The sequence below is a fragment of the Nuphar pumila genome, chromosome 1 (genome assembly GCF_984573655.1).
Source record: "Nuphar pumila chromosome 1, dmNupPumi1.hap1.1, whole genome shotgun sequence".
NCBI classification, from domain to species: Eukaryota; Viridiplantae; Streptophyta; class Magnoliopsida; order Nymphaeales; family Nymphaeaceae; genus Nuphar; species Nuphar pumila.
In genome coordinates this window covers 6,069,736-6,083,241 of record NC_143249.1, presented here as the reverse complement: position 1 = coordinate 6,083,241, position 13,506 = coordinate 6,069,736, and the positions used below count along the sequence as shown (strand labels likewise).

The following is a 13,506-nucleotide window of genomic DNA, read 5'->3' as shown; positions in this document are numbered from 1 at the left end:
CCCTTTTTTCTGTGGATCCATTGTTGGAACCCAAACAGGGTCAAATCATATTGGGATCTAAAACTCTATTATATATTCTGAGTCTGATCCAGATCCAAAGTTAGACCCACTCATTGAAAGTCGGATACACTTTCAGTTAGGGCTGGACAACAACCCAGCGGCACAAAGGTGGCCTGTGGCCCGGGCCGAATGGGTCGGGCTTGGGCCTAGATTTTGGAAGAAGACCCAGCCTAAATCAGGCTTAAATCTGACCTGACAAAATCAAGGGTCGGGTCAGCCCACAGGCTAACGGGTTATCCACGGGCTATATATATATATATATATATATATATATATATATATATATATATATATATATATATATATATATAGAGAGAGAGAGAGAGAGAGAGAGAGTAATGGGTACGTGCAAAATGATATGTGCTAAATGGGTTTTTCAAGGTTTTTAGGTTTTATTTTTAAATTCTGACCATATAGATGTGATCTATGTACTTGATTTTATAGGGATCAGCTCTTGAAGTGTTCCATTTTGACACATGGGTGGGTTTTTATAAGGTTCAAAAAATCAACGGCCCAAGATCTTTGCAATCCAAATATCATTTTTTTCATCAAAAACACATGATCCCGGTGTTGATTCCTAGTAAATCGACCATGCCCAACACATTTATGAGTTCAAAACTGCAAAAAAAAAACACCGGAAGGGTAGAAAAACCCATTTTAGCACTTTCTACCATATCTCTCTCTCTCTCTATATATATATATATATAAAGAGAGAGAGAGAGAGAGAACTGAACATATTAGGCCCCATTTCTCATTCTGCCCAATTCTGCCCTATAGTTTTAAGTCTTTTATGATAGATCTGAACCGTTAGATGTGTTTAGCATGATTGATTTGGTGAGAATCGATTGTTGGATCATGTTTTTTTTTAAGAAAATACATGTTTTTATGAGTCGAGAAAAAATGGTACCTTCATAGCCATTGATTTTGGATCACCAGAAAAACCCATATACAAGTTAGGTTCTGAAGATCCAAAAGTCAGTTCCCACTAAACAAAACCTATAGATCACATCTATGGTGTTAGACGTGCCAAAAAATACTTAAAACTGTGGTTTTTGAAGGGGTCTAACGAGACCCCTTTTTTCGTTAGGTCTCATTAGGCTCCTTCAAAACTCATAGTTTTGAGTATTTTTTCTCATGTCTAACACCGTAGATGTGATCTTTTGTTTAGTGGGAACCAACTTTTGAATCGCAATAATCTGACCCGTATACAGGTTTTTTCGGTGATCCAAAATCAATGGCTATGAAGGTACGAGTTTCTCGACTCAAAAAATATATTTTTTCATCAAAAAATATGATTCAAGAGTCAATTCCCACTAAATCGAGCATGCTAAACACTTCTAACAATTCACATCTATTATAAAACAATTAATACCTATGGGGCAGAACGAGAAATGGGGCCTAATCTGTTCAGTTCTCATATATAAAATAAGCATGCAATTTAAAAAGTTGATCCATCTCGGATCTAATTTAGACATAATCTAATCTTAAATAAGAAATAAACTCCTAAACAATCTTATTTCTTACCAATCCTAAACGGCTTAAAAAAGTATATTCTTACATGTTTATAAACGTAATTTATGTACCTCGTTTAATTGAAAACACTCTTTGGATTATATATTTTTTATGTTTAATTAGATGTGTTTTTAGAGCAACCAAACATCAACATTCATATTGCACCATAACCTCATGATAAAAGGTCAAATTATCGAGCTGCATCTATTTGATCCAAACTATTACTCTTTAGTAAATAAGCAATGATAAATATATCCAAAACATTTTAGATTAAGCAAAAGATACCATAAACTATTTTTTAAGTAGTTAAAATTGTTAGTTGACAAAACTGCCTAAAAGATACTAAGTTTTCTCTCTCTAGATGTATATATATATATATATATATGGATAATATTTGGTGTCTTTTAAGGCACCAAATTATATAAAACTATTGAATTAAAAAGCATAGGTTCAAGCTTTATCAACTCAACATGACCACATAGATTTGCCGAGGAAGGTTTGTTTACTAAGGATCAAACGTTAGATAATGTTATTCAAAAAATATGAATTTTTGAGTCATGAAATTTTAGTATATATAGTATAGACCATTCATTTTTGAAGCCTTTAAAAAACATTCTTACGTATTACAATCATAAGATTGAAAACTCATTTCTTACTAAACAAACATCGCATATCATATCCATAAGATTTAGTTTACAAAAAAAAAACCTAAAAAGTATGACTTTCAGCTTAATAGTTTCATATAATTCGGTGCAAAAAATGACCACGGTGTAGGGCAAAAATGACATGTTTTTTGAAATGTCATTAAACTTTTCAAATTCGTCAGCTATCCAAAATCACAAATATTGTTATTTTTAAGACCATTTTAGCCTTTACAAATATCGTTTTTGGTGTAAATTTTCTTAATTTAGGAATTTCCTCTGTCTCCACCAGAAACGCCTTAGTCGCACATATTTTATGAAAATTTAGTAAATTTTTTATGTGAAGTAACCCAATTATTTATAAGGTTCTTCGATTTGAGTTTAAAAAAAAATCACAGTTTTTTATATAAATTTAAAAACTTTTATGCGAAGTAACTCAGGTATTTACGATGTTTTGAGGTTCGAGTTTAAAAGATAGTTCACTCGCACTTATTTTATGTGAATTTCATAATTTTTTTATACGAGGTAACTCAAGTATTTGCAAAGTTTGTAAGGAATAGTTTGTAGCATAGCACATTCTTTCTTGTCAAAAGGGAATGATTTGGGTTTCTTTTCTTAAGTTACCTCACAAATATGTGTGAGATTTGACAGTTCGAGTTTAAAAGAAAGTTTGCTCGTACATATTTTATGTAAATTTAGTAAATTTTTTATAAGAGGTAACTCAACTATTTGTGAGGCTTGGAGGTTTGAATTTAAAAAAAAGTTTTCTCGCACTTATTTTATGCGAATTTTGTTGGTAACTCAAGTATTTGTGAGGTTTCTCGAGTATGACTTAAAAAACAAATTCACAACATTTTTATGTGATTTTTTTATATTTTTTATGCGAGGTAACTTAAGGGAAGAAACTCAGGTCATTCCCTTTTGACAAGAAGGAATGCGTTAGAAACTCTTTCCTACAAACCTCGCAAATACTTGAGTTACTTCTTATAAAAAAATTATAAAATTTTCAAAAAATAAGTGAATAAATTTTTTTTAACTTAAACCTCTAGACATCGCAAATACCTGAGTTACTTCGTATAAAAAATCTGTAAATTTTTTTTAAACTCGAACCAAGAAACATATCAAATATCGCAAATACCTAAGTTACTTTGCATAAAAAATTCAAAAATACACATAAAAAAGATGCAAAATTTCTTATAAACTCAAAATAGTTGAGTTGCCTCTTATAAAAAATTTACTAAATTTGCATAAAATATGTGCGGCTAAAGCATTTTCGGTGAAGACAATGGAAATTCACAAATTGAGCAAATTTGCACCAAAAAATGATAAGTGTGAAGGCTAAAATGGTCTTAAAAAAAATATTTGTGATTTTCGATAGCAAACGAATTTAAAAAGTTTTAAGGTATATAAAAAAAATGTGTCATTTTTGCCATACACTACGATCATTTTTCAAATTTGGTGCATTTCAAATATTAACCTATATATATATAAAAGCCTGCATCATCAAACACCTAAAACACAATTTTTTTTTTTTTTGTGTTTTACACTCTTTAGCTGCGATCAAGAACCGCCACTAAAGGATTATTTTTGAATTTTTTTTGGATGAGTGGCACGTGTCTGAGCCTTGATCTATGATATAGGTTTTCGCGTGCGTGCGCGTGTATATATATATATATATATATATATATATATATATATAGAGAGAGAGAGAGAGAGAGGTACCTAAGCAACCCTTAGGTGTGCAGCTACCGACAGAATTCCTGTGGTCGTCCATCACAAGGTGCAATGGACAGTCACAAACAATCTGCATAAAAGGGACAAAACGTGTTATTTGTATATTTGTTGCCCCTTTAGTGATGGTTTTTGACACCCGCTAAAGGTTGCAGCGAAAACTGGGACCTTTAGTGACGGTTTTTTACTGCACTAAAGGTCCCAGCAGAAACTGAGACCTTTGGCAGCGGTTTTTGCGCTGGCCGTCCATCAAAACCAACAATGGACGGCCAGCGCAATTGTGTGCTCTGCTACCACTTTATATATATATATATTTTTAATGATGAGGTTTGTTATCACTTAAACAAAAAGGAATGACATAGTTGAAGTCAATCGGGTGGTTTGCCTAAACCGGGCAATTCACCTTTCCACAATTGGATTATATCCAAAGCCACCAAACGAAGCAATTGCATGCTCACACACGAGATTGAAGCCGTTCCATTTTTATTTCAGTGCCTATTTTTGACGGCCAGGCTGGGGCAAAGCCCATGCCCTTAGAGCCTTTATGCCATACGACAGAATAATCAAAACAAACAAAATTGAAGGAGAAGAAATTCGATTGCCACCATCTTGCTTATGTGAGGCCCAGTTTGGTTCCACTCATCCCCTATGACATCCCCCATCTTCATACACAGCTTAAATCTTATAATTCTAGTTGTTTTGATCAAATTTGACCTTATAAATGGATTCAACATGGTTGATTTAATAAGAATCAACCCTTGGATCACATTTTTCATTAAAAAATATGATTTTTTAAAATTACAAAATGTTGTGTTTTGCCAACTATTGATTTTTTAATTGCCACAAAGTTATGCACCCAAGTTGGATTTCGGTGATTTAAATATCGGTTTTCACTAAATGAATGTTGTAGATCACATTTATGGAGTCAGATTTGATCAAAACAACTTGCATCAATGAAATCCCAAGGAGGAGTATGAAGATAGGGATGACTTTGAGGTTGAGTGAAACTTATTTGATGTGGGGCCACCTTCCCAGACAAAAAAAATGCAGCAATATTATAATAACACCCAATGTTTATTTTATCTTTCCACATCCGATTAGGCCAAACATCCATTTGAAGCAACAATGATTTTAAAACTGATTTGGTTATTGACCAATAAGCTAAATTTTCAACTAAAACAAAAGAGAAAAAAGGAAAAGAAAAAGAAAAGTGGGACTTATATGTAGTGCATGCAGATATGCAATTACATTGAATTATGCAGTTGGACCCACTTTGGTCTAAGCATAAAACCAATAGTGATGTAAATCGGCCGGTCTGATTTACGAGAAAAACTAACCTAATTATGAATTATCTAGTAAAATAGGAAATAAATCTAGAAATAGCAAGAAATATAAGGAAAATGCTGAAAATAATAAAAAATTTCAAAAAATTTACTAGAAATAGGAAATAACTCGAATAAAATGAAAATAACAATTTCTGGAATCCAACTCAACTGCCTCTAATCCTAGATCTTTGCTATATTTATAGGGAAAAATCTTAATATAAGTAAATCTAACCTACCAATTTTGATAAGCATCAATTAAGAAACTTTCTAATCTTAATAAACTATTAAGTTAGAATATGGATCAAGTATTTAAATCTCATATCCATTACAAGAAATTTAAGTAAAAAACAAGATTCAAAATCTAAAACAGATCGAAATGGACCTTGTGAACCCGGAATTATGTTGCTTCGCTCCTGCATCAAATAGCCAAGCTGGTAGATAATTCCCATGGGTATCAAACCCAAGACCCCTCAGTTATTAAAAGAGGTGCCAATGGGTTAGACTTTCACTAGAATTGAGTGATTCAGACCTGGATCCGACTAAAAGGTGCTGGTACTGGGTCCAAACCTGAGTCTGACCAGATCTATCATAGGAAAAAACATACTGGGTCTATTTAGGATTACATCAACCAGACCCAGTCCATACCTGATAAAATAATATTTTTTATGCTTTCTATGTTAAAAAAATTGCAGATCTTAATCGGAGCTTGGGTTGGACCCAGGATTGGTATGAAAGTTCATAAACCATACCCAGCTTTGCATACTAACTGGTCCTCACAAGTCTGACCCGGAGAGTTAATCGTATATCCCTTCCTTCACCAAACCTTGACGATCTGGTACAGGTCAAGATTGGGTTATAATCAACCCTTTGACACATCCAACTATCTCATTCAGCCCCAATACTGGCTATCTTATCAACTGGGTCAGACCCATAAAATGGCCTCATCTACAGATGGACTGGATTGGGGACTGCAGATCGGCAGCTTAAGGATCTGTAATTTTGGTTTTATTCCCTGTTCACTGTATTTTTCTGTACTTGTTGGTAGCGGGTTTTGTTGGATAGGATGCGTGATACCTCATCACTCCCCGGACCCCAATGTGAAACTCTGATTTATTTTTTTTGTACTGCTATACTAATATCAATATACTTCTCTTTCTCTCTCAAAAAAAAATGTGGTATTGTGGATGGAGTTGCCAAAAGCATCCTCTTGTGAATGGTATTTAAATGAAGTGTCGGAGTTGCCAACTCCATCTCCAACACTGTGTTAGTAATACCACTACTCTCAAACGACAAAGGTCATTGGAGACACCTAGGGATGTCAACGGGTCGGGTTTGGTTCGGACCCAAACTTGAACAGATTTTTCGGTATGGTATCAGGTCCGGGCCCAGGTCTATTCGGGTTCACTATAAGAAAAAAACATACCTGGACCCAACAAGAACAAAATGAACCAAACCCGAACCATACCTGGTAAAGCCATATTTTTTTATCATTTTTACATTGAAAAATTGCGGGTCTTAATCAAAACTGGGGTCAGGTTCTGGTATGGTATAAAATTTCACAAACTATACCCGGGTCCATGTATTAATCGGGCCTTCGGGTCTGGACCCGGGTCTTAATCAGGTCTTGTTATTTATCACCATACCTGGACCCTATAGGGTTTGGTTCAGGTCGGGTCCAGGTAAACCAGGCCCGTTGACACCCCCACAACAGAAGTGTTGGAGGAACAGCAATTCACGTCTGGTTGAAGGCCTCCAAACAGAGCGTATTATAGCCATAAGCTTTGTTTGGGAGCAGGACTCTGGGGATGCATTTGTGGATCTCGCACATTAAGGAGACTATGGATTTGGGACTTCCTGCTGCGTTTGTTTGAAGTCTGGTCATACCTTTGCCATTTCCACAGGAATGCTGTTTAGAGAAAGGACCTTTCTCCAGCTCACTTTTGAGCAAGCGTAAAGCGTCGTTAAAGTACTGTCTGAGCAAGGCACGATAGTCGCTAACTACCACCTTCCAGCAACAGTAGTCAGGCAGTTTACCCCAACGCCTTAAATTCTCTGTTTTCCACTCTCCCAAACAATTTTTGATGCCGGGGATTCCCCAGCTCTTCTCCGGCAACTTCCAATGGACGGTTCCTAAACAGAGCCTAGTGCAACTAAGACCATGTTTGGGAGCCGGAAGTCGGATACTGTTGTGCAGTTTCCATGTTTTGAGAAAACATGGTGTGGTAATAGGTGGTTTTGAAAAATCAACCATGTATTTGCAAGCAGCCAGCTGATTCCTGAGGGAAAAATGCCTCATAACCGGAATGATGCCAGAATCCGGTGATCACCACCACCCATCTCGCTGGATTCTCCCATATACAGTGTACAGAACACTCACAAGTGATCCTATGGGTTGCAAGCACCAATATCGACCAACGAAATTTGCTTGAAAATAAATGCAATCAACAAAAAGGCGCCCAAGGGCATTGGTGTTGTGAATCCCGTAAATGCTACCTAATCATGATGGGTGTCCAAATCTGTAAAAGAGAGGGATTTTGAGCGACCAAATACCTTCTTATCCCCACTGTGTTGCCATTACCGGGGACACCAATGTCCATGGGCATTCCTGTTTCCACAAAACCACTCCAACACCCACCGATGCAGTATTCCCAAACTGAGCCGAAATGGAAAATTGTACACAATGAAAAAAAAAAAAAAAAACTTTTAGCACAAAAAAAGGGAAAGAAAACAATGAGCTGACAAGTTTAAACTTCAAGCACACGAGAAAATGAGGATCAGGTGCAATGTGATTGCAAACTTTAGGGGGCGTTTGCATGTCACACGGAAGGGGGTGTGGTGCGGCACCTCCAGTTGGTAAAACGATAGGCACACAACCAATGAATCAACAAACAAATAAACGCGAAAAAGCAAAAGAAGAGATTAAACCACGAGGAACAAAGATTTACGTGCGTTCACGGCCGCACCGAAACCATGTTATTCGATTATGAGATACTTTACAAAAGGCGGATGACCCTTTTTAAATAGAGGAAGCCAAAATGCGTTAAAAAACATATTACAAAGAGTCTACGTGACTTTTATAGTTTGATCGTATAAGAAGTTGGACGGACGGAAGTATAGGATTCATATCCAGGTAAGGAACAGCACACTCCAACAATTATTTCTAGAGGTCAAAAAGGAAAAGGAACGTGTGTGTCAAATTTTCCGAGAAATGACATAATGGTAGCAGCAGACACACCTAGTGTAACAGCCTTTTCCCTGTTTTTCCTCTTTCGTAGTACTGGCCTTGTTAGTTTGTGTGGCTATATTCAATAAAATTTCATTCAGTGGGACAAAAATGAGGTAGAAATAACTGAATGGTGCTAAATGCTGACAATGGTGGTTCTAGATAAATCAAAAACTCCAAAATGAATAGTGAAATGTTAAGTTTCTGTCTCACCCTTTTTTTTCTGATTTTCTGTTTTCTTGTTGGACATTTATTTTTTATCCCCTTAGTGTGAACAAAGCTCAGGTGTGGTTTCAAACTTTGATAATTGCTACTTTAGGAATGATGAGGATGAGCTATATTATATTATATATAATATTGTGGTGTGTATATAACTAACATAACTGGAAGCACAACCAACACATGCCTACAAATTGAGTGTCATATCAAGTCACTTGAAGTTGTTTTCAAGTTTGAGAGAGACCCATACTGTAAATTGATGAGGGATTAGAGGATGTAGTGTGTCATTCTTTAGGTACAGTTGGGGTATATTTGATGGCTTGTTCAAGAATGAACAGAATGAACAAACAAAATAGACAGAACGCATGTTATGTAACAATTGTACCAAGTTCAACGTTTGTTTTGACTGTACAAGAAGTTGTGTTTCTTGTGTTCAATGTTTGACAACATGGACACACATGGATAATGGACCGGATAACTTATGACTCAATTAGTGCAACCACATGAGTGTTTTAACATGTTTATTATGAGTCTTAGCTCCTGATATGGATATCAGAATGCATTTAAACTCAAAAATGTTTAAAATTTGAGTGATTTGAGAAAAAATAAAAATTGATATCTTTTTATATATAAATTCTTTAATCGGTGTCATATTGGATCTAATTATGAATATTTATCAAAAAATTATGGATTTTAGCCTCGAATATAAATCTCAAATTGGATCCAAGTACCAAAAAAATATTTAAATTTTAGGTAATTTGAGAAAAAACCTTAATCTACAAGAAAATTAAACCATAAATAAACCAAAAAAAACCTAAACTACAAGAAAAAAATAAAGCATAAATAAACCAAAAAACCTAAATTACAAGGAAAATAAACCAAAAAACCTTAAACTACAAGAAAAAAAACATAAATAAACAAAAAAACCCTAATCTACAAGAAAAATAAACCATAAATAAATAAAAAAAACCCTAAACTACAAGAAAAATAAACTATAAAATCAAATATAAAAAACCCTAATTCAAAACCTAATAATTTTTTTTAAGAAAAACAACACTAATCAAATACAAGAAAAGTCATAATTGAATTAATTATAAGAATCCCTTTTTAAAAAAAAATGATTCAATCACTAATAGAAAAAATCATTAATTAGAAAAGAAGAAGAAGAAGAGAGAAAGAGGAACGAAGAAGGGGAAGAAAGGACAACACAGACAAGAGAAAGGAGAAGAAGGGGAAGTAAAAACAAAAGAAAGAGAGAGAGAGAGAGGAACAAGATGAAGGGAAAGAAAGAACAAAATGGGGAGAGTGACAGAGGGGAACAAAGAAGGGGGAGAGAGAGAGAGTAGGCCTTCCGCCTCGTCGTCGGCCTTCAACCTGCTGCCCCATCGCTGCAAAGGAGAGAGAGAAAGAGACCCCCACCTTCCACCCATTTTTTTTTTTACAGTGTTCCTCCCGTCCATGTTCTTTTCGTAACAGGGGAAGGTGGAACGGTGAATAACCGTTCCAAGGACTCGTTCGCGTTTCAATCACGTTCGTTGTTTGTTTGCCAATGCATTCTGAGTGATCAAACAGGCCCTTATAGGCACGTTTGATGGCTCGTCTTGCATCGCGTGAGATGAAAAAGATGTTGAGAACGAGATTTTTAACAAACATTAGACGTGGTGGATGCGTGAAATGCCATCTGTCATGTCCATATGTATCTTATTTTCATTCCACCCCCCTTGTAAAGAAAAGAATAGGGATGAGAGAACAAAGTTAAAAAATGCATTGATGGGCGCACCCCTCTCTCTCCGACTCTCTCTTTCTCTCTCAAGTTCTAGGAGGAACGGAAGCTCTCCTAAGGGCGAAGGTTCCCCTGAGCTTCCTCAGTCTCCCCTTCATCTTCGGCGACTCGGCCGAAGACGCTGTTGCCGAGCTCTACATGAGCCTTGCCACAGCCTTCGATGCTGATCCCTCTCCTACCGCCCAACGACCCTGCCAACGCCTTCATCCTCGTCGTCAAGACCGGCATCAGCCCCTTTGGCTCTCCTGCTGCCTCCCCACTCTCCATGAGGACTGAATTTGACCTCCTCTGCAGTGGCCACGACCCCAAGTTCTTAGTCTGGTTCAACCCCCAGGCCAGCAATTTCTCCGTCAAGAAGACAGCTGGATCACTGTCAATCAGATTCTTTGATGATCTCGGAGCCTTCTTCAACCTAAAGACGGGTGAGGGTCTGAAGGAAAACGATTTCTCAAAGAAGTACGAGGGGGGGGGGGGGGGGGGGGGGGCGGGGACAATATCCCTTTGATAAGCTCTTTCCTTATAGTTGTATGGGTGGTTTTATGTGGGTTTTGATTAGAAACTTCATCAAAGTGACATCTAGCGGCCCCAACCAACTTATTGCCAAGTTGGATCGGCGGAAGTATAGGATTCATATCCAAGTAGGGAACATGCTCCACACACCTCTAACACCCCTTCCATGGAAACGTCTACCGCAGAAATGGAATCGGACTCCCTCCCCTCCCCCACTGACGGTAACTGTTTCTGCGAAAAACCCACATCCAGTGTATATTTTGGCATGCCCATCGAGGGTTTTCCACAAAAAACAGTGGATTCCGTTGTTTGTGTTGTCACACGTCTGTCGATGCATTTCTGCAGAAAACATCCCATTTACTGTGACACACAAACCCGCCCTCAGTGTGCTGCTGCAAGTGATCACCCACCATCTTTGAAATGCATCATGTCAGCTGTGGGGCAACAGATGGTGGGTGATAAAGTACAACAGCACACTTAAAGTGTGCAATCATATTGCACCTGATCTCAATTCCAGGAAAATTGGGTAGTGGGATTTGAAATTACATTTGAGGCTGTTTTACTCACTTCTCATATGATTCCAAGTCACATTGCCCACCCTGGGTTTATAATCCAATCACATAGATGAGATCACATGAAAATGTAAGCAAACGTGTGTCAAAACAACCTGCTCATCCAGTGGACCAAAGGGCTACCTTAATCATGTTTAAACTTTAAACTTTTACATCAAAGCTGAAGTACAATTCTAGTCCTCACAAGAACTCCATCAAACTAGTACTTCGTTGAACCACAAATTCTTTGCTGCTGCCACTGAATGAAAATAAAACCAACAGTTGTACTAAAAAAAAATAGAATTGCTTCCCTAAAATATATGTGCATTTCCTAGTTAGAGCATCGAAGATTAAGTTAAGCCACAATTCGCTCAATTAATTACTTGAAGAACTATTACTCAGCTATGCAATTCATTATGGATTCAGAAATGTTGCAGCAGTAACTTTTCAATGACAAAATCCATTCAGAAGATCATATTTCTATCCAACACCAAATAAAAAAGTACGCTTCAGCATATCATTACACCTTTATACATCAGTCATGATAACCAACTGTTACCAGATATGGAATCCCCAAAGCGTGCTGGTTAGGCATAAAGTGCATCAAGTTCAGAATATCAAAACCTCCGTCATCTCTGACCTGATGCAGGTGCCCCTCTAACAGCATCATAGAGACCTGATGCAGGTGCCCCTCTAACAGCATCATAGAGACCTGATGCAGGCGCCCCTCTAACAGCATCATAAGGACCTGATGCAGGCGCCCCTCTGGCAGCATCATAGGGTCCACCCCAATTGCCAATAGCTCCACTTCCACTAACAGCACCAGAAGCAATGGCAGCAGATCCACCCCCAGCACTACTCCCACCAGTAGCAACATAGGAACTCATGCTGTCATTTACGCCACCGGCCAGGTGCACATGTTGTCTCCCATATCCATCTACGTATCCACTGCCTTGGTTAGGTGCATATGTTGGATCAGGGTTGCTGTACATGCCTCCATATATATTTGGTGCTACACATGGAACCACAAGGGCATGAGGGTTTTTTTTTAATAATTAGTTCAAAACAAAGGAAAACACCAGCAGGGGAAGTATGACTAGGAAACAAAACAAGAAACCAAACCATAAATTTGCAATATCATAAACATTACCACGCGATCTCTTCTCTGCACTCAACACCTCAGCACGCAATTTTTCTGCTTCCCTTGCCATAGAAACCAGGTTCTTCTCCATGGAACGCATCTGTTCTACTTGCTCTATATTTAAACTTTTCTCGTACTCGAAAGCAGACCTTACACCACATAATACAAAGCATAAGAGTGTCTTCCTATAAGGTGACCAACAACATCAAACTCAGAATCCATAAATATCCATACCGTAATCGTTGATGCTCTTGCCTCAAACCCTCCAGTTCTTTGTGCATTGCCGGTATCTGTTGGATATCTGCATGAGCTCTCTGTGACTCCTGATTCATCTGCTGAACTTTGGCATTCAGCTCTTGTCTCGCACCAATCAAGCTTTGAGCTTCTAGGTGTGCTTGTTTTAGCTCAGTTTTTATAGACTCTCCTTCCCGAAGATCTGTTTCAATTTTCATCATCTTATCCAACATGCCCTTAATCTGGTGTTCTCTATCTGCTTGAATATCACTAACATGTGCCAGCAATCTCTGTAGTTCCTTCTGGCAAACGACAAGCTCCTGTCTCAAGGTGACATGTGTTCTCGCCAACCGCTGATTTTCTCTAGCAAATCTCTCCATTTCTGCTGCTTGAACTGCCGCCTTATTTTCCAGAAATTCAAGATGAGGCGCTGGTTCCAATGGACGATGTGAAACTGGACCTAGCCCAGGAAATGGACCATGACGCATCATCCCTGGGGGTGGAATTGAGCGACCAGCCATGGCTTAACGGGTATGGCCTGTAGAGAGAAAATAGTCATAAACTATCCTAAAACCA

At 37.6% G+C, this 13,506-nt stretch overlaps 1 protein-coding gene across 3 annotated transcripts in view; it reads right to left on the bottom strand.

Moving 5' to 3' along the window:
• Window positions 1–11,924: 11,924 nt before the first annotated feature.
• The window catches only part of LOC149847798 (protein FLX-like 4), a 35,251-nt gene continuing 33,669 nt past the window's right edge, over window positions 11,925–13,506 (bottom strand). For all 3 annotated transcript variants that reach the window (XM_090001716.1, XM_090001578.1, XM_090001650.1), the window contains exons 2-4: window positions 12,931–13,468; window positions 12,706–12,845; window positions 11,925–12,567 (exon numbers count right to left, since the gene is read on the bottom strand). In XM_090001716.1, coding sequence (XP_089857842.1) covers window positions 12,185–12,567; window positions 12,706–12,845; window positions 12,931–13,451 — 1,044 coding nt within the window. In that variant the 5' untranslated portion in view covers window positions 13,452–13,468 and the 3' untranslated portion in view covers window positions 11,925–12,184. The remainder of the gene's footprint in view (window positions 12,568–12,705; window positions 12,846–12,930; window positions 13,469–13,506) is intronic.